The sequence below is a fragment of the Arvicanthis niloticus genome, chromosome 2 (assembly GCF_011762505.2).
Source record: "Arvicanthis niloticus isolate mArvNil1 chromosome 2, mArvNil1.pat.X, whole genome shotgun sequence".
Taxonomy (NCBI): Eukaryota; Metazoa; Chordata; class Mammalia; order Rodentia; family Muridae; genus Arvicanthis; species Arvicanthis niloticus.
In genome coordinates, this window is record NC_047659.1 from 145,591,622 (window position 1) to 145,617,300 (window position 25,679).

The window sequence follows — 25,679 nt, forward strand, 5'->3', positions numbered from 1 at the left end:
AGAATTCAATCTTAAACCACTGAGGGCCTGCGGCGTTTGTCACCCAAATCACTGAATTCAAGAGGGACACAGCTCTATCCACATGAAGAGGCTTTAGGGGGTGTCTTAGAGTTTCATTACTGTGAGCAGACACCATGAGTAGGGCAAGTCTTACAAAAGACAACATTTGACTGGGGCTGGCTTACAGGTTCAGAGGTTCAGTCCATTCTCATCAAAGTTGGAGCATGGCAGCATCCAGGCAGGCATGGTGCAGGAGGAGCTGAGAGTTCTATGTCTTCATCTGAAGGCTGCTTAGTGAAAGACTGACTTCTAGGAAGCTAGGGCAAGGGTCTTAGGGCCCACACCCACAGTGACACACCTACTCCAACCAGGCCACAACTTCTAATAGTGCCACTCTCTGTGCTGAGCATATACAAACATCACAGGGGATGAGTAAGGGAACAGCCACACTCCTGGGAGCCAGGGTCTTCGCCCTTATGGGAGTATGACTATACTATCCACCAGTGACTCTGTCCTGATCTCTCCTCCTGCTGAGTGACTAGACAGATGAAATTCAAGGTCATGAGTGAGTACCCTGGGGTGTCTGTCTACATGCTGCCACTGGTACCCCCCTTTTCTAACATCAGACACAAACCTAACAAGCAAAGCAGCAACAAAACAGGTCACCAACTCAGGTTACAGCGTTGTTGCATCTCTCCCCAGCAGACCTGTCCACTCTGACAGCTGCTCACATTGACCACTTTCTTCTGACCTTTGAGTTGTCCATTCTACTTCCTAGACACTCCCGACATCCTACCTCTTTTCCCGTGGCCCCAGCAAACATCTTCCCAGTGTAGCAATTAATGGCGAGAGAGTAGACTGAGGTGTCACGAGGCTCCAATCTGAGCTCCTTGGCTAGCTTCAGTCCCCAGTTTCTTCCTCTGCAAAATGGGATAATGGGATGTGTGGCTGAGTAGCATGCATAGGCTGTATTGCTGGAGGTGTCTGCCAGGTGGAAATCGAGGCTGCCTGGGGAGTGCATGAGCATCCTGTATCCCTATCCTCTATGAACAGAACAGATGCACAGTTATCTGCTACAGTGCAGAGGGAGGGGCAGGTATGATGGCCTACCAGACACTTTCCTACCACAGGAGAAAGAGCAATGCCAGCCAGAGGGAGGGTGGTTGGGGCAGAGCGAGCCTGGCATGGCTTCTGAACTCCTCCTACCTGACTGGAGTCAGGCTGAAGTCAAAGGGAGAGAAGATGGGGAGTTGCTTACATATCCTTTGCTTCTTTCAATCTCTGCACCAGGCATCCAAGCTGCCAAGCAGCAGGTCCAAGTCCTGCTGCCCTTGGTTGCAGAAGCTCAGTGTGGAACTGATCACAGTGGTACCAATCTGTAATCCTAGCACTGGGGAGGCTGAGGCAGGAGAATTGCCAGAAGTTGGAGGCGATTGAGAGGATATCTGAACAATCAGTCCATGATAGGCCACCACATATTCAGGTCTTTTTCCTATTGTGGGGCACAGAATTGTGTGAGGTGACAGTTCCAGGCTCGCAGAGCAAGGCTTGCCAGGGTCATGGGTGACAATGAAAACTGAAGGGGAAGAGGGGCTGAGATAGGAAAACTTGAACAGTACAACGAAGCCTCCTCCCTCTGACTCCCAGGGAAGCATGGCCAGGCTTGTAAGTAATGCCAGACTTGAGGCAGCAGGCTGCTTATGCTCTGCTCACTCCCTCTCCATCTCTCTCCTGCGTCTTCCCTCAAGAGTCTTCTGTCTTCTGCGCAAAGAGGCTTTCAGGAGCCAGTAGCAGGTGAATTCCACTCTTTCTGTCCTGCCTCAAATATTCTCAACCATCCTCCCCCAAGGACCTGGCTTTCTTTTATGAACACAATTTTTGCCAACTCTGCCTTCTTTATGAGACAGCTCTTTCATGTAACACTGAGGTGCCTAAAAGATAATTATAGTGCAAGCTGGAGAGATGCTAAGTCATTAATGTGCTTGCCTTGCCACAAAAGCTTGAGGACCTGAGTCTGGATTCCCAGCACCTGCTTAAAAGGATACCTATGGCAACATGGCATACCTATGGATACCTATGGCATCTATAACCACACACACACACACACACACACACACACACACACACACCAGAGAGAAGAGACAGAAGGAAACCCGGGCATGCTGACTGACAGCCAGCCAGGCTAGCTTAAACCAGTGAGCTCTAGGTTCCGTGAGAGACCCTGGAGATATCAACAAGGTGAAAGTAATTGAGGAAGATACTAGAGTCACCCTCTGATTTACACAAATATGCATTCTCTCACACCCACACATACATGCATATGTACCTGCATGAGCATATACACATACATACACACATACACACATACACACACATACACACACATATACACACATACACACACATACACACACATAGATACACACATGCATATGTACCTGCATGGCCACCTACACACACACACACACACACATACACATACATACACATACATACACACATGCACCTGCATGACACGTGTACACAAACACACACATACACACACGCATGTGTGCACACATAAATACCTGCATGACCATGTACATACACACACATACACACAGATACGTGGTAGGGGTGGCGAAACTACAGACAGAAGTCAGAGATCTGTGAGTGTCTGGCTTGTGGAAACTGAACCCCTTGCCAGATACCCCAAGTGGTAAGTTTAGAAGACTGCCCTGCTTACAAAGCACCCACAATTTTACATGTGTGGAAATCAGCCGCTCTGACACCCATTCCCTGGTGCCTTTTCATAAGTTCTCTTTGAAACAAAAGCACACTTATTACCATGGTCCTCTACTCAGAGGCTGCCCCATGCAGAACTAGCTGGCAGTGGCAGGCCAGAGCCTCATCCTTTACCCACAGAAGCCCAGACAACCAACCCAAGGCCCAGGAAGCAGTGTTTCCTAAGGCTCCTTGGTCTAGGGCACTGCACAGGAAGCAATGCCTATGGGATCAATGTTCAAATGCTAGTGTGTGTTGCTGTCCACAAGGGTGGCTGCTAAATGCAGGGGCCCAAGGGCCTAAGACCCTGTTCCCTGCACAGCATTGGTGGTACTAGGCTCTTCTTTCTTCCTTTGTGTGGAGTAAAGATGAAAGACCCACAGAGGCAATTAATCTGGGCCTGTGGGGGCTCGTGGAGACTGAATCACCAACCAAAAGCATGCATGGATAGAGGCTCCCTACAGTATGTACAATGTATGCACCTTGGCCTTCACATGGGTCCCCAACAATTGGAGCAGGGGGTTGTCTCTGACTTGGACTCCGTTGCCTGTCTATGGATCTCTTTCCTGTTGCCGGGCTGTCTTGTCTGGGTTTAGAAGAAGAGGAAGAGTTTAGTCTTGATGAGACTCAATGAGCAGAGGCGGGGGAGGGGGGATTAGTACCCAGGGAGGGGCCTGTCCCTTCTTTGAGGAGAAGGGGAGGAGAATGGGAGAATTGGGGGGGAGGACTGGGAGGAGAGGAGGGAGGGGGCTCTGATTGGGATGTAAAGTGAATAAATTAATAAATAAATTTATTATGGGCATTAAGAGATGGAGAGGAGCTTAAAGGCAAAAATAATACTGGCTCAACCCTATGATCCTCACACTAAAGCTGAGGCAGGAGGATTGCTATCAATTTGAATCCAACTTAGGACCTTAAAATAGGAAAGGAATAGAGGGAAGGAGTGGGGGAAGGAGGAAGGGAAGAAAGGAGGAAGAAAGGGAGGGAGAGAGGGAGGGAAAAGGCACTGTTGTTTGCTGCAGACAGAGCTTGGAGAATCTGCATTTTCACTAGGGATCTGCACATTTCCTCCTAAGTAGGACAGCTTGCAGAGTGGCAGTGACTGTGTGAGTGTGTGTGAGCATGTGAGTGTGCGTTGTATGAGTGTGTGTGTTTGTGTGAATGTATGTGTGAGTGTGTGAGCGTGTGTGAGTGTAAGGGGTTCAAGCATGTGAGTGTGTGTGTGTTGTGTGTGTGAGTTTGTGTGAATGCATGTGTGTGTATAAGTATGTGTGAATGTGTGTGTGAGAGAGAGAGAGAAAGAGAGAGAGAGAGAGAGAGAGAGAGAGAGAGAGAGAGAGAGAGAGTTGTCCTATGGATTTCAGTAAGGAGTGGTGGGCGAGGGGCCCAAGAGCCCATCTTTTTAAACAAGCTCCCTTGGTCATGCTTGCCAGACTACTAGAGACCGCCTAGGACAGTCCCTGGGAAGAGCTGCTTTGTATTTGCCTGTCTCAGCACGCCTCCTCCGCTTCACTCAGAACAAGCCTGACAAAGCAATGCTCTCTGCTGGACTCGCATGGGTTACTGCAACGCTTCGGAGCCATGTACTTGGAAACATGGATTCCTGTAAGAAGCCTAAGTAGACTCCTTAAATAAGTAAGTTTGGGGAATACTGCCCATGCCAGGGGTCCTGGAGTCTGTGTGCCAATGCTGGTAGCCAGTTTTTGGTACATGGACTCTCTAGACTTTCCTCTGTCTGTCTGCGTAAAGGGAACCTTACATCTGCACACTTGAGGCAGATTAGCTTACATGACGCTCCTACACTCACAGTAGGGCTGGTTAATGTTAGCTTGGTAAGCTCTGTCAGGAAGTCACAATGCATGTCTGAAGGGCCAAAGCTCTCTGATACACTGTAGGCAACAGTGAGATGTGCTGAGGACCCACCTGCTTCCTCAGAACCACGGCCTGCTCCCCAAGTTGACATGGCTGTCTGCCCAGAACCTAAGCTGGAGAGAGGAGGGGCTCTTCCAGGTGACTACCTGTTGTTGTCTTATGCCTAGGCTTACTAAGGACACAGAGTGGCCCCCATGGTGGCATCTCAATACAACAAGAAGAGAGAAGGGCTCAGGGAGCTGATGGCACCTGGCAGGATGAAGTGTGTTCAGGAGGAAGTTATCTCCTTAAGGGGTATGTGCCACGGATGCAGAACAGAACTCTACAAAAGGATTTGCTCCCATCTCCTTGTGACTGTGCAGTGTGTCTGAGTCTACAGAGTAGCTATCTCCTTCAGGGCCCGGTCTTCCTTCAAACCACCGACTCACCGAGTTGTACTCAAGTCTTGCTTTGGTCTGGGTACCTCTCTATCTAGAGTGAATGCTTCTTTGTCTCCCCAGAGAAGGCCACATAGCAGACTCTGAAGAGTCCCCAGCCAGCCACGCTAAGTTAGTAGCCTCCCTCATTCCTTGGCAGGCTAACACTGGGACAGACTGTGGCTTAGGGCCAGGCTGCCACAGGCTTGGTGTTCAGATACTTGGTGGTACAAGCTAAACCCAGTCTCATACCCCTGGACAGAGCCCACTATGCACCCTGGGTTACCCCATACCTGACTTCCCATTGCTTGAGTGCTAGCCAGTAGACCAGCCAATAGCCTAGGGTGTCATCCACCATTGTAGGGGAAAAGGGTGGGCAAAGAGAAAAGGGTCTTTCTGTCCAAGCTGACTCTGACCTTGAGGAGATTTCATTCACTCTCCTCAAACCAGAACAATTGTATTCTGGACACAGATTCCCTCAGAAGAGAGACAAAGAACATTTGAAAAGCATCTGAGCGAACATTGCACTTTTCTGTACATTGCTTAGCCGAGGGAGGGATGGGTAAGCCTTCACTCACAGTCCAAGCTGCCCTTAGTTTTCCGCGGGAGCGATATGATGCTTAAAGAAAAGCCTGCAGGCAGGGTTGGAAATTGCCCATGCGAAGCAAATGGAGCTGGCCTGCCCAGGGAGCTGACGGGCCTGACAGCTCTGCCCGCTGAGTCCCTTCCTTCCTTCCGGAGCCTCTGATTTCTTCCTTGCCTTCACAGAAGACCTAACTACATTTTGGCACACAAACAGGAATGGGCAGGGATCCTCCCAAACCTTGGAGGGTAGCCAGAGTCAGGCCCACGCTATAAGGGATCAGCCGAGCCGGGCAGCTGGAGAATGACCCCTCCCCTCCTCCCTCTATTCTGACCCCTGAATATATTCCACTCAGCCGGCTGGAGGCCATCGCAAAGGCCTGTTTTCAGAGACTTAGATGACACAGGGCTGAATGAAGTGTCCTCTCTCCACTGTGGGCTCTGAAAAGAAGTTGACCTAAGATCACGAGGAAGGGTCCCACAATCTACAAAAGACATCTAACTTGTTGGGCAGAGACTACAGTCTTCTTCAGTCGACACCTTCTTTGCTCCTAGAAACTGAGTGTCCTGGGCTTCTTCTGCCCAAACGGGGCTCTAGTTGGCCCGCGGGACTGAGGCTGCTGGGCCAGCGAGCAACCAGGCCAGGCGGCCGAGCGAGTGGGCGCGGGAGCGGTTCCTTTAAGGCCCGCGTCAGGCCGGGCCGGAGGGGCGGGGCCTCGGCGGGGCCGCCGCGCGGCTTCACCTGCAGTTCGGAGCGCGCGGAACAGAGGCGCGGGCGGCTGCGAGGCCGGCGGACGCACCGGCCGAAGGGAGCGCGCCGCCGGCCCACTTGGCCTGGCTCCCGGAGCCCGGGCGGCGAGCTCGCGGAGCAGCAGGGCGGGCGCGGGCGGAGCATCGCCGCGGCGAGGGAAGCCGGGCACCGGGCGAGCGCCGGGGCGGCGCGGCGGGGACGATGACCACGGGCTCGGTGCTGCCGCTGCTGCTGCTCGGGCTCTCGGGCGCGCTCCGGGTAAGTTGCCACCTTTCCGTTCGCGGGCGGTCTGGGAACCCGTGGGGCTAGCTGGTCTCTCCGGGTCTTCTCAACCCGCCGCCCGCGCTGCGCGAAGCCACCCGCTATGGGATCCGGGAGCCGCGGGGATGAGCGGGCGGGACCCCGGGTGCCATCTCGTTGCCCGATCTGCGCTCTGGGGCCGCCCTCCGTAGTGTAGTACTCGCCTCTACCTCCCGGCAGCAGCGCATCCGGAGTTCCAGCCGCGCGCCCGGGTTAGGTCGGCTGCGCGAGGAGCTCGCCCCGGTCCCGTGGGTGCCGCGGAGCTCGCCTGCAGTGGGAAGCGGAGGCGACTAAGGGGCGCGGGGCTTTAGCAGCGGGGTCTGGCGGGTCTTCCCGACTTAGAGAGGTATCTGAAGAAGGGCGCAGCGGGATCGCGAGGCACTGAGCCCGGGGACTGGAGCTGGACACCCGCGCTGTCCCCACACGGTCCCCAGCCGGCTCCGCGGGTTGACTCCGGCTCACTGCGGGGGGCCTCTGCACGGCTCAGCGGCAGCTCCCGCAGCGACCCTGGGCGGAGACCGAATGGCCCGAACCCCCTCTCGTGGCCGATCGGTCCGGTGGCCTGCTCGTTGCCACGCCGAGGCATCTCTGCGATGAACCGGGGCTGGCGACCAGCTGCTCCGAGGCCATCGGACCATCGCCCTGCGCGGGGAACACGCCCCGGGAGGACAGAAACTTTCCCGGCCGACTTTTGCCTCCTGCGGGCTGCAAGTGCATTTCGGAGCTGCGGTCCCCAAGAATCGGATGCCATTCTGAGCTTGGCCCAGGGAAGGTCCCCGACCCGGCCCTCCCTCTCCTAGCCTCCGGGGCCGGGTCCTGGAGCCCGAGCTACAGGCTGCGGGCTGTGGGTGGGCTCCCAGCAGAACCCGGGCGGAGCTGTTGCGCGCAGCTGGAGGACTCGGCCGGCAGGGAGGCGCGTTCCGCTCCGGCGGCCCCGAGAAGCTGAGACTGCGGGGTGCTGGCTGCGCCCGCGGCTCCCGGAGCTTGCTCACCAGGGACTGGGAGCCTGGTGCTCCTTCTCCTCCTTAGCGGGAGTGGATTAGTGGGGACACATGCTATCTCCCTTGGTTCCTGGCAGCTTGGGTGGAACCCCTTGTCCATTGCCTTCCCTTCCCTATAGATCTAGACTCCAGAGGAAGAGAAAGAAAGCCCTTCTGGTCTGTTAGGGGAGCCTTTTCTCCTGACTAGGCTTTAAATGGGGGCTTCAGAGTGAGTAAGAGTCCTTCGACATTGGGTGGGTGAACTTCACACACACACACACACACACACACACACACACACACACACACACACACATTGGAGCACCTTGCTTCCTTGCAGCCTAGTGGCAGAACTGGTCACTCTCTGCTCAGCTTGGAATCAACCCTGGAATCACTGGATTTGCCAGCTCCCTTTCTTGGAACTCCACCCCTGTGGCCTGCAGAGGGAGGCTTCCTCCTCCTCACCTAGCCTAAAGACAGAGCTCTGCAGCCTGGAGAGATGGTTCCTAGCAAAGCTCCCTCTCTCTCCTCGGGCCTGGCTTTGCCTGTGGATGGGTGAACCACTGGTGACACCTCCTCCTCCTCCTCCTGCTGCTGCTGCTGCTGCTGCTGCTGCTGCTGCTCCTCCTCCTCCTCCTCCTCTCTTCCTCCTTCTTCTCCTCCTCCTTATCCACCTCTCCTGGACACCTCTCTGCCTTTTCCCCCTGCTGTTCACCAATAAGGCCCCCCCCCCCCCCCGGTACCTGATCTAGGCATCAGCTGACCCTGTGCGTCCCATAGAAGTAGGTACAGCCTTCCAGTTAGGGAAGCTCCTCCAAGCCTAGGCCAATAGAACCTGAAGTCCCCCAGAGACCTGAGGATTCCCATGCCACCTCTGGGTGGAGATGGTGCTTTATCTGCACTCCTCGGCAGAGGCTTTCGAGGTGGCCATGACAAATGTAGGTTGGAATAGATTTCTGCGAACTTACGTTGGTTTCACTGTCTCCTTTCCACCCCCAGGCCCACCGTGAGGATCTTACAGTCAGTGAGGCCTGTAAGGCTGGCTTCTCCGAAGAAGGCTACACTGCGTTGATCTCCCCAAATGTCCTGGAAGGAGAGAAACTACTCAAAGGTAGTGTGGGGTGTGTGAGGGGTGGAGGGATGAAATGGAAGGCTCGGCAGGTCTTGGAGCACTGCTCTCTGCAGAGAGACAAATGTGGAATTGGTGAGGCTCCAGTGGGGCCAATGGAGAGGCTCTTTGCATGAGGTGAATGATTTGGAAGGCCTGCCTGTCATTTTGGACTGAGGTGAATCATTTCCTGTGCGACAAATGAGAATCTGGGTGGAACACTGTCACCCAATGCCGTGCAGGGAGACTTCCCTACTGAGTATTTTTATGTATGAAATGCAGGACTCTTAAATTATCCCCACTTCGAAATGCGTGACAAAGCAGACGATGTTGTTGGGAGCGCGGTAAATAAGCCCACAGACGTTCTGCTCACAAATGTGGCATGTGGCTTTCACGACTGCCCCTCCAATGACAGAAAAACCCACGGGGAGCGGCATCTGTGAGCTTCTGGAATGGTGATGTGCAAGGGGCAGAAGGAAATAAATGGCTGGAAAACTTATTGCAAACCTGTCTGTTTTCCCTTTCCAGACAAATTAATTAAACTTTTTTTGGTTTCATAGAGCAGGAGATAAGAGGCTGGATTCTCGGGGTTCAGAGTCTGGGAGCTCTTGCTCTTAGCTTCAGATTCCTAGAAGTTTTCATGGAGACAGGGGAAGTGGGCTTTCCATCAGGTATAAAAGATGAATTTCCATATTGGCTATGAAGTCCTAAGGCTGTTGACTAATCCCCCCTGCCCGAAGGTTTATGTTCTAAGAAACAGAACAGCTGTCTATGAACAGGCGTGCAAAGACGTGTGGAAGCTCTTCCCTGCACACTGAATACAGGGTCTAGGTACATCTGCCCTGCAGCAATGGTCTTCATGACTCAAAAGTGCCTGTGAGTTCACTTTGATATAAAATCCTAGACTTAGAACATTGTGAGGTTTTTTCTTTCTTTCCTTTGTGTGTGTGTGTGTGTGTGTGTGTGTATGTGTTAGATTGGTTGTATGGTTCTCAGGTGTGAACTTCACATATGACATCCCATTGCAATGCCAGGTTGGCCATGCCTGCCGGATCCGCCCACTCCCAGCAGGAATCTCTCATATTCTTGTTCCTTACAAATTATGTGAATGAAGACAATGGCCAGCTTTCCATTCCTGATTTTTGTTTTATTATTGTGAAGCAGAAGCTATTAACCATTGCTAATCATGGAAAGGAAAGGAAAGGAAAGGAAGGGAAGGGAAGGAAGAAAGGAAGGCCTTTAGGCAGTTGTCTGAGGGGTGGGAGAGGTGAGAAACTGTATTCAGGACAGTCCAAGAGCTGTGCATGTGTTTGACTTGACTGTGGTGATGGGGGCCACCTTCCCAAGTCTAGTGGGGCTCATCTCTGCCACTCCTGCCTTCTGGACTCCCCCATGCTGACCCTGAGACACAGAGCCTCTGGGAGCCTAACAAACACAAGGAGATCTTGCCACACCCAATGACCAGAGACTTAAGAGGAAAAAAAAATGGTAACAAGGAATGTCTGCAACAGATAAAAAATTTCTATATTTTTGCAATGCTTCCTAGATTCCACTACCATCATGGCCACGGGTGTAGCCAGGCCCAACTGTATATTCTGGTCTTGGTAAGCATGGAGGGTACCCCGTCCTGGGTTTATCTGATGTAATATGGATGGACTTCATACAGCAGGCCTAGATCCAGGGAGAATGTGGCATCCGGGTGTCTGGAGTCTGTGCTCATGTGCTCAAGCTCAGTGGTGGGTTTCAGCCACAGCACCCTCTGCTCACCCCCACAGCCATAGCCCCCTCTGCTTGCTCCCACAGCCACAGCCCCTCTGCTCGCTCCCACAGCCACAGCCCCTCTGCTCGCTCCCACAGCCACAGCCCCTCTGCTCGCTCCCACAGCCACATCACCCTCTGCTCGCTCCCACAGCCACAGCCCCTCTGCTCGCTCCCACAGCCACAGCCCCTCTGCTCGCTCCCACAGCCACAGCCCCTCTGCTCGCTCCCACAGCCACATCACCCTCTGCTCACTCCCACAGCCACATCACCCTCTGCTCACTCCCTGCTTTCCTCCTCTTGAGCTTGAGGTGCAAGATATCAGGAGCAAGGATGTTTTTACATCTTAAAAATAATTTTGTGCACATGGAGGTGAGAGCAGAGGCCTGCAGCACACTCAAGCTAGGACATGCAGAAACAGCTAGGTGTGCAGAAAACTTTGCCACTCTGAGAGCACAGTGAGCAAGCCTCTGTCAGAAACAGGCCCAGAGCTCGGAGCTTCTGGTAGGTTCTGTGCTAAATAGATAATGACTACTGATAATTGAGTTATTCCAAGCGAGAGAGCTTAACCTTACTTAATTTGACAAGCAGAGCTTCCCAGTCGTGGTTTTACGGTGAGCACGCCATGAGCTATTACCGGCCGCCCCGTGGCTTCCTCTCAATGCCTGAGTCAGCTCACCGGCAGCCCGGACCTTCACATTCTAGCAGGAAAGATTTGTTACACAGTAATTAACTTGTTTGTGATAAATGGGTGGAGGAAATGTCGTGGCATTTTGTTTTATGTCTAAATGAAAAGCATTTGCATTCGAAAAAAAAATCCTGCTAATTAGGCTTAAAATAGTTTTCCCCAACAGGATAACAAGTGCCTGTATAGCCACCCTTTGGAGGTTCAGAACCACCAAGGACAGAAGACGGGATGCTCCTTGGGCCCTCACTGTTCCAGGTCTACTTGGCCTTGTATCTATCTGATGCCTCTGCTGGTGAACACTGAAAGTTGCCCACAGGGCAGCCGTCACTCTGTTTTTAGAATAATTTACTTATGATGACTGATGTAGGCCAGTGTCCAAATATGATGGTCGGGTTCTGAGGGCTATCAAGCAGCCTGCTCCTGAGCCTGTGTCAGGCTGGGCAAGTCCGTAAGCCAGTATCTCTTTCTCTGCTGGGTAAATTATTAATGGTCAACCTGCCCAAGGAGGCTGCAGGCCAACGCCATGTCCTGTGTTGTTCTCTCATAAGAAGGGCCGAGTCTGCTCCACTCTGCCTAATCTCATGGGTGGGAGAACCCTGCAGGTGAGAAGGTTTCAGGTGTCTTGGAGGTTAAAAAGATGTGTGGGTGGGTCCCCACCACAATCTTGGAGAAAGGAGACCTTCAGTCCAGGCCTTGTTTGCTGTGTAGCAGGAGGGCTGGGGTTGGGCAGTCAGCTGAGGAGAGTCTGTGCTGAGTTCAAAGAAGTTAGAAAGAAGGGCTTTCATTTCATTAGTGACTTCATTTAAAGATTTCTTCCTGTTCTCCATCCTTTATTAGCCTGGGACCGTCTGTGTACTGGCCACACCTGTTCCTTGTCAACCAGCTGTGTCTCCTACATAAACCTTGAGAGTTGCAGAGGGAATGGGCCTGTCACTCAGTTTTTATCATATTTACTACACCAAGACTTACTTGGCCAACAGGCTAAGACCTAATTAACAGACCCTTGAATAAATGGGGTTGATTTTATTCACACTACCAGTGCTGAGATATCATGGCCAAGGAATGGGCAGTGCATCAGACCCAGGCCTACCACAAGCTTCATCTCTATTCTTTCCACCATGCCGTCAAAACTGCTACTTTATTGCCACATCGCTCTAGACCAGCTGCTGCTGCTCTGTGTGTTGCATCTGAGTTCAGAGCAGAAGAAAGAAATACAAGACCCCTCTGCATTTCTTTCCTCTCTCAGGAGAACATTTTCTCATAATCCCTGCAAGGGTTCTCTTCGGCTGTCACTCAGTCACATGATGTTCTGAGCTGCACAAAGTGCACTGTTACACTTCTTTTAAAATCAGTTGTCTCAGGAAAGAACCGAGGGTCCCATTTTAGGAGTCCTGTCTTAGGAAGGAGGGAGGGAAAGATGCCATGCAAATAGCCTTAGTGCCTGGCAAAAGCTGCTTTCCCAGTAGGGTCTGTGCCTGAAGAAGAAAGGCAGGTCATGAATTAGTTTCTCTCTCTCTCTCTCTCTCTCCCCTCCCTCCCTCCCTCTCTCTAGTTCTCTTGTAGCCCAGCTTTGCCTCAGACTCACCATGTGGCTATGGATAACCCTGGACTCCCCCCATCCTCTATCTCCTCTCTCTAAGAGCTGAGGATTATGCCTGACCCCTGACCCATATGCTTATGGGAGGACAGCTGGGTAAAGGTCATAAGAGGCACATGGGGTCAATGTCTAAGACACGTTGAATCCTAAAAACACTGAATTCCAGAGATGGTGTCTTCCTTTTTTAAAATAAAGATTTATTTTAATTTTATATATATGTGTTTGTCTGCATGTATGTATATGTACTGAGTGCATACAGTACCTGTGGAGGCCAGAAGAGGGCATCCGATTCCCTGGAACTGAAGTTCAGGCCATTACCAGTCATGTGAGTGCCGGGACTGAATCTGGGTCCTCTGTAAGAACAGTCAGCGGTTTTCACTCTCCGAGCCTCACCAACCTGTTGGCTCCTCATTCCCAACCATTTTTTTTTTTTTAAATAATTCATCAAGAAGTGTCTTTTGCCCATGTGGCTTGATGGGACCCAACTCTCAACCCCAGCGATTCTGGCAGGGCAGAAGGCTTGGGCAGGTGTGAATGTGCTCGATGCCCATCTTGCCCTGAGCCTCCTGGGGAGCTGGGCCGTGCTGTAAGGAAAGAGCCTGGAGAGGCATTCTTGCTCAACACGTGACAGAGTGAGAACTGCTACAGAGGCTGAAATCAAGATATGAATGGCATGTCTGGAACCCTCAGACCCCATGGCTGCCTGGCCATGGCTCTCCTCGCTCAGTCTCTGTACTGGCCTATGTGGCCGACTGTGGGCCTCACTTAAAATGTCTATGGGCTTTTACACGCACATGGCAATGTGGCCTCTTTCTGGTCAATGGTATTTAATTAGGTTAGGCTTCTGGGAAAGCTAGATTTAAAAAAAAAATGTGACAGAGGAAAAAAAAAAGACTAAGTTGGCCATGCCTGTGTCCTTTTCCCTCTGTCTGGAATATAGACATAATTCTTGTTGGTCAAGTAGCTTTTTGGGACTATCAGAACAGTGGAGCTGGCCTCGCCACAGATCACCCTCAAACCTTGGCAAAGGTGAGACAAGTAAATCAGAGACAGCCCAGTAAGTGACTAAGAGCAGCCCCCAGTGTAGGGGCAGTAATAGCTGTGGGCACTAGCTGTCAAGCTCTTACCTGAGCTGCTGTATCTGGCTCTTTTACCCAGCCTGAGACCTGACCTCTGTTCTTTTGTGCTTTGGAGTTTCCTGCTGGCACACTGGTGTGCAGGGAGCATGTAGGGCAAATAGGAAAATATTTGATATTTAAAACAAACAGCTACCCCTTCGGATTCTCATCCAGCCAGGAACAAAGATACATTAAATGTGTCCACACAGGGCCTTCACCCAAGCCTCCAAGAGATACTGGCTCCAGGAGTGTCCTTGGCACCCTGCAGGAGCAGATGCTATGCCGGGCATCTTTCCTGTATGTTCCAATTCTCCACCAACACACCAGAGTCTTGACAAGATCAGAGGGTCATGAGGCTGAGGGGAAACAGCCCTGGACACCAAGCTGGTTTGCTTGCTGCTTCCTATGGCTGGAGGAAGTTGTTAGCACGAGACACCATGCTTCTCTTGGCTATCATTCTAGGGGTCTCCCCATGATGACCATACTGTCTCTAGGCCCAGTCTCAGCATCAGTCATTGATATTTTTTGACAGTTTTTCTCTAACTGGTGTCTTATACAGGCTACCATGTAGAGTGGGCAGCAGGGCTCTATAGTACAGAGGGGAGCTGGGCCCAGAGAGATGAGAAGCAGTGCTCATCCCCAAGTGTGTCATTTGCACAGAGAGAGGGTCCTGGCAGCCAAGGAAAAAAGTGCACATACCCCTGGTGTTCTTCCACCTGTCCCTCTGTTCCTGTCCGTAAGTGATGGCCTTGGGAGGCGGATCCCAGAGTCCTACTGCCTATAAGGAAATGAAGGCCTAATGGGGGTGTGTGTGGATCTTTACAACATGCCCCACCATGGATCACAGCTCCCTCCATACAGTGTCCCTGTGACATGCTGAAGTCAGACAATAGCATCCTTTGTAGCTTCTAGGATTAGCACAGCGGTCCCATGCAAGGTAAGGGGACACACTGAAGACTCGCTGTCTTTAGTCAAACCATAAGATGAAGGGCCACTTCAGCTTCTGAGCCGCCCTCTGCAGATATCTCAGTAGATCTTCAAAAGTCAGGAACTAGATCAGGAACTGAGGGTCAGTGTAGCCGATTGGCTGAGTTGCTTTCCTTCCCACTGTCCAGCCCCACCTGCTTCTCCTCCCACTGTGACGTCAGAGCAGGTGGCATAGAGAACCCAGAAATGCATGTGCACAGTCGGATCCCCCACATGTTCAGAGCCACTGGCACAGCTGAGGGTGACCAGGAGATGTATTGACCGGCCCTCTGCTCAGACAGTTGTGTAACAGAGACTGAGTGTCAGCAGCCCTTCATAGCGCTGCTCCTGTTCAGACCTGTTCAGACCTAACTCCTTGGACCACTGGGCTTGCACCAATAGCTCTGACATTGGAAGGCTGGGATTTTGCAGCACCAGTTCCGGGCTCCCCCACCCCCACCCCCCACCCCACCCCACCCCACCCCACCCCCACCCCCGGCTTTCAGCTTGTCCCACTGGGCATATAGCACAACAGTTGCAGATGAAGGTCTGGCCAGCTCTCAAAGCCTGAACACACTGCTCCCAGCTGGGTTTCTGCATAGAAGCACCGTTACATCACACGTTGTGACTTCTGACACTAGGAGCCTGGAGGGAAGCTGATCACAGGTTCATATGAAGGTCCTGGGATTCCACTGCCTGACACACCTTTTGAAGGACCTGCAGACATACAGTCCTCATCTCCCCGTATATGTGTCCTTTCTGTTGGGACGTGGGGTCCTGGCTTATTGTTGAACCCACCTATTTTAGTCTCTCAGTGTGATCTGAAGCATCACAGAGCTCCAGGGTCCAGGGTCTTTCTCTGGTTCCTGCAGCCCAGGTCCTTGTGAACCTCTGTGTGAGGTTCTCCTTCTCTAGCAGGGCACAGGGTCCATTCCAACAAGAAGCACTTATATGAATTTTTATTTAAAATGTCATTCACTTTTATGTGCGTGGACGTTTTGCCTGCTTGTATGTCTGTGCACCATCTGTATGCCTGTGAAGGCCAGAAGAGGGTGTCAGATGTCCTGGGATTGGAGTTCTAGATAAATGTGAGTTACCAGGCAGGTGCTGGGAATTGGGAATGAAGCCATGGTCCTCTGTAAGAGTGACCTGCGCTCTTTACTGCTGAGCCATTGCTCCAGACTGAGATTTTTTTTTTTTATCAGCTGCCAAGACATTGGAGGTTTTGTTTCGCTTCAGAAATAGTGATTTTCCAATTCTGCCCTGCTGGGTTTGTAAATTTTACTAAAGATCACAATGAACTTCATAATACAGTCTAAATGAACTGTGTGTGGTGAGCAAGCACCTGTGGTGTTTCTTCGTGATCCTTCATGGTCTTAATTTCAGAATGTGGAAATTCCCTGAATTCCCCGAATTTGCAGGTGGATATGGGTTGAAAAGTGAGGACTGGTGTTCTTCCCCCCCCCTTTCTTTTTTCCTTTAAAAGTATGGCTAAGCAGATGGCAGAAGAAGTCAGGAGGTGAGAACAAGCAGGCAGCCATTCATCCTTTCCAAGAATGTGCCTATTATTCTGACTTCTTGAAGGAGCAATTTTTCCTGTGAGTGAATTCCACGATAAAAAAAAAAAAAAAAAAAAAAAATGCCATGAGCCTAGAGAAGCTTGTGTCTGTGGAGGGTGATAAAGTTCCCTGGAGTGTCTTCAGGGCATCTGCTTGCTTCTTTATCCCTAGAAGGGCTCTGGCCTGTGTTGTGGACCCTGGCTCTGGGCTACCCTCTTCCTGCTCCCTCTAGTACTGTCCATATCAGCCAAGGAACCAGCTTCCTGGTAGCCTGTTACTACCTTTTTCTTTCTGTGAATTAACATGTAAATGTGTTTGTGTTGAGCTCTTCATGCTCACCCCACCTCCAGGAGGCCCCGTCCTCTTTCATGTCATGCGTGTTCTGCGACTTCACATCTTCCCCATCCCTTCTTTCCTCACGCTCTCCCTTCTGCTTTTGCAACGACCTCTGTCCATACACGTGCACACAGATGCACACACATAGCAATTAAAAGCTGAGATCTGCATGTAAGAGGGAACATAAGGCTTTGTCTTTTTGAAAACTGGCCACCCCACTTAACATAGTAATTTCCAAATCTGTCAGGGTTTTTTTTTTTTGTGTGTGTGTATGTGAAATTTTCATGGTTTCGTTTCTCTTTATAGCTAAATAAACTTCCATTGTTCACACACACCACACTCTCACTATCTACTCTGTTGATGAACATGTAGTCCGACTTCACCTCCTGGGTATCACAAGCATCAAAGCAATGGATCTGGGAGTGTCTCTATGCAGGATGTAGACCCTTGGACATATGCCCAGCCACAGTATCTCTGGGTCATACCAATTCCATTTTTAGTTTTCTGGAAAACCCCTCATCTCATTTCCATAATTTCCACACCAGTTTGCATCCCCACCAACAGAAAATAATTCCCCATTTCCTCACGAGCATTTGTTGTTTTCCGTGTTCTTACTCAGTGCAGGGCGTGGGGCAGGGCAGACTGGAGTGGTCAGTAGTGCTTGCTGTTCTTCCAGAGGTCACCAGGTAGTGTGCTGCTAACTTGCCATGTTGGGTAGTGTCTTAGCCACTGTTATGTTGCTGTGAAGAGACACCATGACCAAGGGACTAATAGAAAGCCTTTAACTGGGGACTTACTCAAAGTCTCAGAGATTTAGTCCATTCTCACCATGGTAGGACATAGTGGTACGCAAGCAGGCACTGGAGCTGAGAGCTACTTCCAGATCTGTAGGCAGATGGAGAGAGCCAGACACCGGTGCTGGCTTGGGATTCTGAAACTTCAAGGCCCCACTTCCAAGTCCTTCCAACCCTATCAAAGAGTTCCAGTCCTTGGTGACTAAGCATTCAAGTATATGAGCCTGGGGTGGGTGGCCGGGGGAGTGTTCTTATTTAAACCACTACAGACAGCTCACAACTGCCTGTAACTCCAGTTCCAGACAGAGGATTTGATGCCCTCTTCTGGCCCCCAAGGGCACTCACGCCATGTATGCATATACAAGATACACATAAATATGTAAAAATAAACAAAAATTGTAAAGAGAACAAAGGATTATGGGTATAGCTCAGTGGGAAAGCACTGGGCCAGCATTTGCAAAGTCCCAGGCTTCCTCTCCAGCACCACAAACTTAAGCAGAGCAAGGCACTTGACTATCTATGACTAGGCTTTACCTTCAAAGACCATTTCTTTCCAGTGCCCCATCAGGGGTCAAGGGTGAGGGACATCCGGTGTCTGGAGGATGTGTCTTGTGCCTATGTCTCCTTGTGTGATTCTGCTTTGATACCCACAGATTCAGGTGGCTCTAAGGGATTTCTCAGGTCAAAGGCCACAGACTTAGGCTCTGTAGATTTCCCCCAGTTTACAGATTATTTAGTTCTTATTGCAAGACAATTCACACAGATGTGGAGCTTAGCAGCCAGCAGTTCTGAGTCTCAGGAGGCGACCATGGGCTTCAGTGGGCTGAAATGAAGGAGACAGACTGGCTCCTTCTGAGGGATCCAGGGGAGAATTTTCCAGTTTCGAGTGACCATTGTTCTTTGCATTCCCAGCCGGGAGGCACCATACCTGCTCCAGCCATGCTTCCTTCTGCTCTGCCTCTCATCCGATTCAGGACAATCTGTGATGGCAGTGGCTTGCTACACAATCTATGATCATCTCCAACTCCAAAGTCTTCAGTTTAACCAAGAGCTTCTCTCTAATCTCAGCATGCCCTGTGCAGAGGGCCAGGCCTCCATAGTGAGGACACTGCAGCCACTCCTGGGAGTCTCCCTGGCTGCCACCTACGAGAACTTGCTGAGCTCCCTGCAGCAGGCAGCAGCCCTTGTCAGCACGCCTACAGGGGAAACTGAGGCAGTGGGCCACCACTGTCAGGGAGCACCTTGCGAAAAGAGAACTTTAGCCCTTTACAGCTACCCATTTCTTCTCAGTCTATCCTGCCCTGCATGCCCACAATGATGCAGTCTCCTGCTTTGCCCAGTATCCATAATTAGGACTCAGAAGGACAGCTGCATCCCAGTAGCCAGCTGAGAGAAGGCCGGCCATGGGAATGTCTGAAGGCAGAGCCTGCCAAACAGCTACAGGACTTCCCATCTGAGTGCTTTAACTTGGCCTCCTTCGTATTCACTGTTTCCTTACTGATAGTGTGTGGGGATTTAGGGAGGATTAAGGTAAGCCTTTAGGGATAGATGAATATCCACAGGCATTCCAGAGAATCCCTGTACCTTGCTAATAGTCAGATGGACCTTGTGGAGCTTGGGTGCTTCCTGTCTAGGCGAGTGGCACAGGTCAGCCACAGGCGTGGGAGGTATACTTAGTCCTCCCCTCTGCACCCCAGAGGGTGCCTGTTCCATTTGAAACTTCCAGCCCTAGAACGCAGGCATTGTGTTTGTCCTGAGTGTGGACCTGTCTCCTGGTGTCTCTGAGAATTCCAAGGGAGAACAAGGCTTGGACCCCTCTCCTGGTGTCTCTGTACATTCCAAGGCTTGGTTCCTGGTTGTTCCAAGAACCTGAAGGAAACTGAGCCACCACAGCCTCAGGTGCCCGACCAGAAGTCCTGGGCTCTCATTTGTGCTGCCCAAACATGAGTGTGTTCAAATCACTATAGGAGTGATTTTCCTTATCACTGTGATCATGTACCAGACACATTCTATCTTGATAGAGGAAGGGGTCATGTTGGTTGATGGGGGATGCAGTCTGACATCATGATGGAATGGGTAGCTTGGTTCAAGCAGCCCATCAAGTAGAGACAGAAGACTGCCAGTGCTCAGCTGACTTCCTCTCATTTTCCCTCGTTACTAAAGACCAAGCTCATAAGATAAAGCTGCCCATAAGCAGGGTGTGTTTTACCCCCACATCTAACATTCTGGAAATCCCTCTACAGACACATCCACAGGGGAACCTCATAAATGGCCCAGATGTTTCATAACCTAATCAAGTAGGCAATCAAAATTAACTTCCACAGGTCCACCCCCTTTGTCAACCTGACACCCAAATATATCACTTTATAAAATAACAATCCATCTCTGGCTCCCACAGGCCACTAGGCATCTCATACCACAAGATCGAGTCTAAAATGCCATAGTCTTTCTTAGAAGTTTTAACAGCCTGAAAAGGCAACCTAAGGTCTTTTGAGAATCAAGGTGATCTCTTAGCTGTGGAGCACTATAAATTAAACAAAAAAACAACAAACACTAAATTACCTACTTCTAACACATGCACAGAGTAAACATTTCCATTCTGAAGGCGACAGATGAGATCCGAGCAGGGAAAGGGGGGCCAAAGTGAGACAGAAGCATAGCAGGGAAAGCACCAAGCCATGCAGCTCCATGTTGGGCCTCTGGAGATCTTGGTGATCACCTGGGTGCCAGCAGACTTGAAAGTTCCATTCCTCCATCTTTGACACCTTCGGCACATATCACCTCTTTTTCGTCAGGGGGGAGCTGGATTCAGTCTGCACCAGCACCTTTCATCCTCGGACATTCCACACTCCTCAAATTTCTACCATGTTTGTTGCAACTCAGGACTCCTCTGTCACAGATTGGTATAACACCCTCCCATGGCCTCGATGTGGGGAACCCAGCCCTGCCACACATTGCCTGATGCCATTGGCTTTCGGGAACATCGATGCCAGCCTCCGAGACCCTCTAACCCTTACATTCCGCATGTCTGTAAACCAACACCGAGCAGATGGTGCTGTTACGTTCTCCTGCCAGTCCCCTCTAGTCAGTCCCAGAGCTGTAGTGGCCCCTGTGTGCCTTCTTGGCCGAGCATGGGGAAACACCTCCCCAGGCAGTTAGTTGCTTTTGAGCAAGGAGCCTTGATGGATGGAATGTTGTCTTGAAGGTACCTGTCCTGTTACTGCAGCACAAAGCGAAAAGTATTCCTTTGTGTATCTTGTGTGTGAAGGGTGCTTATATGTGTTGGTCTGTGGGTCGTACATGTGGATATTCTGGTGGGAAAAGTAGAGGGGGCTAAAGGCGTGGGGAGGCTGGAGTCAGTAATAGGAGCCACCTTATTGTTAATCAATCAATCAATCAATTACTTTGAGAGTCTTTCCCAAGCTATCTTAGAACTGACTATGTAGCACGAACTGGCCTCGAACTCACAGAGATCCTCCTGCCTCTGCCTCCCTGGTACTGTAACCAAGGGCATGCTCTTGCCTACCCAGCAAGAATGTGAACTACTTTTCTTACTGATAAAGACTTGAAGAAGTTTCTGAGGCAGGGTCTCACTGTTTGTCCCTGGCAGGCCTGGAAGTTGGTATGTAGACCAGGTTGGCACTGAACTCAGGGATTCATCTGTCCCTGCATCCTGAGTGCTGGGACTAAAGGTGTTTGCTTCCCATCTTATTTTTGTGAGGTGGTCTCTCACTAGTTTGGCCATCTCAGCCCCTCCCCCGAATGCTGGAATGATGGGTGTTTGCTGCCCAGCCCTGAGCCAGCTTTGCTGCCAGTGCCGAGGATCTCAACCGAGGTCCTCAGGCTTGTGTGACAAGCACCTCTCTGAGGAGCTATCTCCCCAGCTCTGAAAGGTTTCTTTTAGGGCACACTAATCTTATTAACGACTGTAATTGCTTCCTCCACACCCACCGTGGCTGTACCTTTGAATTTGCTCACACTCTCATCCTCTCCAAGCTGAACAGTTTCCCTTTTCATATCTGTCTGCCATCATAGCTCTGACCAAGAGCAATGAACCGTAGCTTCGCCATGTTTCCTCTGACAGACAGCCTCAGCTATTGCTTTTGAATCCAGTCTCACTCAATTTACGTGGGCATGGGCAAATACAGCTAGATTCTGTGTCAGAATGGCCTCTAGCCCAGTCCAGAAAGACTTCTTGTCCTCTGAAGCGTCGTGAGCCTGTCCTTTTCTGCCAGCCTTTCTCCCAGCAGTCTGTTCTTTCAAATGTTCGCCACGGAAGACCACTAAGCTCTGCTTACAGACTTCTGTGGCTTCTCTAGCCCATAGCTCCACATTTTTCCAAATTCCTTTCACAAACCAGTTTTGAAGGATGACAGCCATGTGGTTCAGGGGACCCCACTGGTTGATCTCTGTTGTTTCTGTATTGCTTGCATTTCTCATCTTTGTGATCAGATTCCCAACAAAACACAACTTAAAAGCAAAGGTTTGTTTTGGTCACTGTCAAAGGAACGCAGTCTACTATGAAGGGGGAGGCTTGGGATGGGGCAGAGGCTGGGGAGGGCCAGGGTTCAGCTTCCATCCTTCCATTTTCCTTTTCCCCTTTGTATTAAGCCCAGAACCACAGCTCTTTGGTTTTCTGCCCACATGCAGGATGGGGCTTCCTTCCTCATCAGAACCTGTCTGGAAACACTCTCCAAGACACACCTAGAAGTGCCTCCTCAGTGATTTCAAATCTTATCAGGTTGACAATTGTCTTAGTTAGGGTTTTACTGCTGTGAACAGACACTATGACCAAGGCAACTCTTATAAGGACAACATTTCATTGGGGCTGGCTTACAGGTTCAGAGGTTCAGTCCATTATCATCAAGGTGGGAGCATGGCAGCATCCAGGCAGTCATGGTGCAGATGGAGCTGAGAGTTCTACATCTTCATCTGAAGGCTGCTAGCAGAATACTCACTTCCAGACAGCTAGGACAAGGATCTTAAAGCCCACGCCCACAGTGACACACCTACTTCAACAGAGCTACACCTTCTAATAGTGCCACTCTCTGGGCCCAGCATATACAAACCATCACAACATTGAAGATGGACCACCACACCATCTCTGTCAGTGTACCCAGAAAACTGAAAGGGAGCCTCAGAACAATCCAAACTGAAACTGCCATAGGTCACAGAGAGCATCTGACTAGGAAAAGGCTACTTAGATGACCCAGCTGTGATTTCCCAATCTGAAAATCAGAGGTTTAGAATGTTCAACCTGCCTGGCTGGTGCTCGCCCAACTGGCTTGGCTTCTGAGTCTAATCCCAGACCTTCTACAGTCTGATACAAAGATGGAGAAAGGGCCCCAAAGTGGTCCATTTTCTGGAAACCTGTGACACTGTATAGAGAAAAGGTCTTTGCAGGTATATTTAAGAATCTAAACATGTGTCATCCCAGGTGTAGTAGTTTGAATAAGAATGGCCCCCATAGGCTCACATATTTGAATGCTCAGTCACCAGGGAGTGGAACTGTTTGGTGGAATTAGAAGGATTAAGATTCATGGCCTTGTTGAAGGAAATGTATCACTGGAAACAGGCTTTGAGGTTTCAATAGCCCAGGCTAGGGCCCCGTTTCTCTCTCTCTCTCTCTCTCTCTCTCTCTCTCTCTCTCTCTCTCTCTCTCTCTCTCAGGCATGCACACTCTCTCTCTCTCACTCTCTGTCTCTGTCTGTATCTCTCCCCTTTCCCCTCCCCCTCCCCCTTCCTCTCTCTCCCTGCAGATCAGGATGTAGTTCTCCATTACTTCTCTAGCACCTGCCTGCATTTCCCCTCCATGATGCTAATGGACTAGCCCTCTGAAACTGTGAGCCAGCCCCCACTGAATGCTCTTTTTAAAACAAGAGTTGCCGTGGCCGTGATGTCTCTTCACAGCAATTGAACAGTGAGTGACTAAGACACCAGTTAGCTGAGTATCTCCTACATCCAACCATTTTCATTACTAGGGACACAGAAGAGGCCTTGTGGGGACACAGCCAGAGATTAGAGTGATGTAGTCACAGACCAAGGTCCTCCCTGGAACTTTCAGGGGACTGTGGCCCCATCCACTCCTCTGTGACTGCCCTCAGGCCTGCAGCTCCGCAGCAACTAAAGTATCTCATCGTGTGCTACCAAGTGCGTGATCATTCCTCGCAGCAGCCAATGGGAGCCAACCCACTCACCAACCTGGAAATCCTAGGAGTGAGGCCTGGAATCTGCTGATAGTCTGTCTCCCCAGGAATCTGATGTTCCTGAAGGATCAGCCTGTCCTGTGAATGCCTGTGTTACCCACCAAGGCATCTCATGGTAACCAGTGACCTTAAGCATCATATGATGGGTGGCTAAGATAGTACCCCTCATTTCCATCTTGCAACAACACAGGAACTTCTCAGAATATCACCTTGTACATTGTAGAGTGCAGTGTGGTGTTGTTAAATAATTAAAATATATGTGAATTGGGCTTGCAAGGTGACTCAGTAGTTAGGAGCATACACTGTCCCTGCAGAGGGTTTAGTTCCCAGTGCCCACACTGTGCCTCACAAGTGCCTTTAGTTCTAGCTCCAGGAGATCAGATACCTCTGCCTTCCACAGATGCCTGCATCCATATGCACATACATACACACAGACACATACACATAATTAAAAAAAACTAAACTCTTATGCATAGATGCATAAACAAGTATGTGTGTATATGTGTGTGTGTATACGTATGTATATGTGTGTATATATGTATGTGTGTATATATATATGTGTATATGTGTATGTGTGTATGTGTGTATATGTATGAGTGTATATGTATGTGTATTTGTGTATATGTATATGTGTGTATGTGCTTATGTGTGTATATGTATATATGTATATATGTGTATACATGTGTATGTGTATATGTATGTGTGTATGTATGTGTGTATATTTCTGTGTCCTAGTCAGGGTTTCTATTCCTGCACAAACATCATGACCAAGAAGCAAGTTGGAGAGGAAAGTATTTATTCAGCTTACACTTCCACACTGCTGTTCATCACCAAAGGAAGTCAGGACTGGAACTCAAGCAGATCAGGAAGCAGGAGCTGATGCAGAGGCCATGGAGGGATATCACTTACTGGCTTGCTTCCCCTGGCTTGCTCAGCTTTCTTTCTTATAGGACCCAGGACTACCAGCACCACCCACAATGGCCCCTCCCACCCTTGATCACTAGTTGAGAAAATGCCTTACAGCTGGACCTTATGGAGGCATTTCCTCCTTTCTCTGTGATAACTCCAGCTTATGTCAAGTTGACACACAAAACCAGCCAATACAGTGTGTCTGTGTATATATGTATATGTTTGTATATGTGTGTGTATGTCTGTGTATATGTATATCCTGACCATCCTCCTCCTCTGTCAAATGGGACTTATGGGTCACAGGAGATCTTTAAGATAAATACCTTGTGAATAGTTTGTTCATCTAAGGACCGTATTTGGGGATGAACTGCTTGACAGAGATAAAGCACACTTCCTCCACTGCTGACACGTGGAGGCATGCAGGAGGGAGTATTTTATTTTATTTTATTTTTGGTTTTTTGAGACAGGGTTTCTCTGTATAGTCCTGGCTGTCCTGGAACTCACTCTGTAGACCAGGCTGGCCTCAAACTCAGAAATCCGCCTGCCTCTGCCTCCCAAGTGCTGGGATTAAAGGCATGCACCACCACTGCCTGGCTGGAGGGAGTATTTATAAAACAGGCCTGTTCACTCTCCAAACTGCTTACTGTGGAGATGGAGAGAGGCCTTGCTTCTGGCTGTAGGTGTTTGTTTCTCAGGTCGGAGCATCTGTTCTCTGGCTGTCTAGCTGCTCTGGCTGACCAGAGGCAGAAGCTAAGCACAGTGGTTGGCGAAAATGACAACACATGTGGTTCTGTGGACAGTACACACCCATCAGCCTCACTCCTAGTGTTGTGGGTGGATCTTCATGCCATCCAGGTCTTACCCAGGTGTGGTGGCTGTAGTCAAGTGGACAGGGCAGGAAGGGCCAACTGGTGAGGTCAGAGCCAGGTGCGCGGGACCTTGCTTCATTGCCTTTTGCTAGAATCCAGCTTGGCAT

The 25,679-nt window shown here is 50.4% G+C and overlaps 1 protein-coding gene across 1 annotated transcript in view; it reads left to right on the plus strand.

Moving 5' to 3' along the window:
- Positions 1–5,715: 5,715 nt before the first annotated feature.
- The window catches only part of Cdh4 (cadherin 4), a 469,526-nt gene continuing 449,562 nt past the window's right edge, over positions 5,716–25,679 (plus strand). Inside the window, exons 1-2 of the mRNA XM_076930353.1 lie at positions 5,716–6,642; positions 8,664–8,775. Of these exons, the coding sequence (XP_076786468.1) occupies positions 6,586–6,642; positions 8,664–8,775 (169 nt within the window). The 5' untranslated portion in view covers positions 5,716–6,585. The remainder of the gene's footprint in view (positions 6,643–8,663; positions 8,776–25,679) is intronic.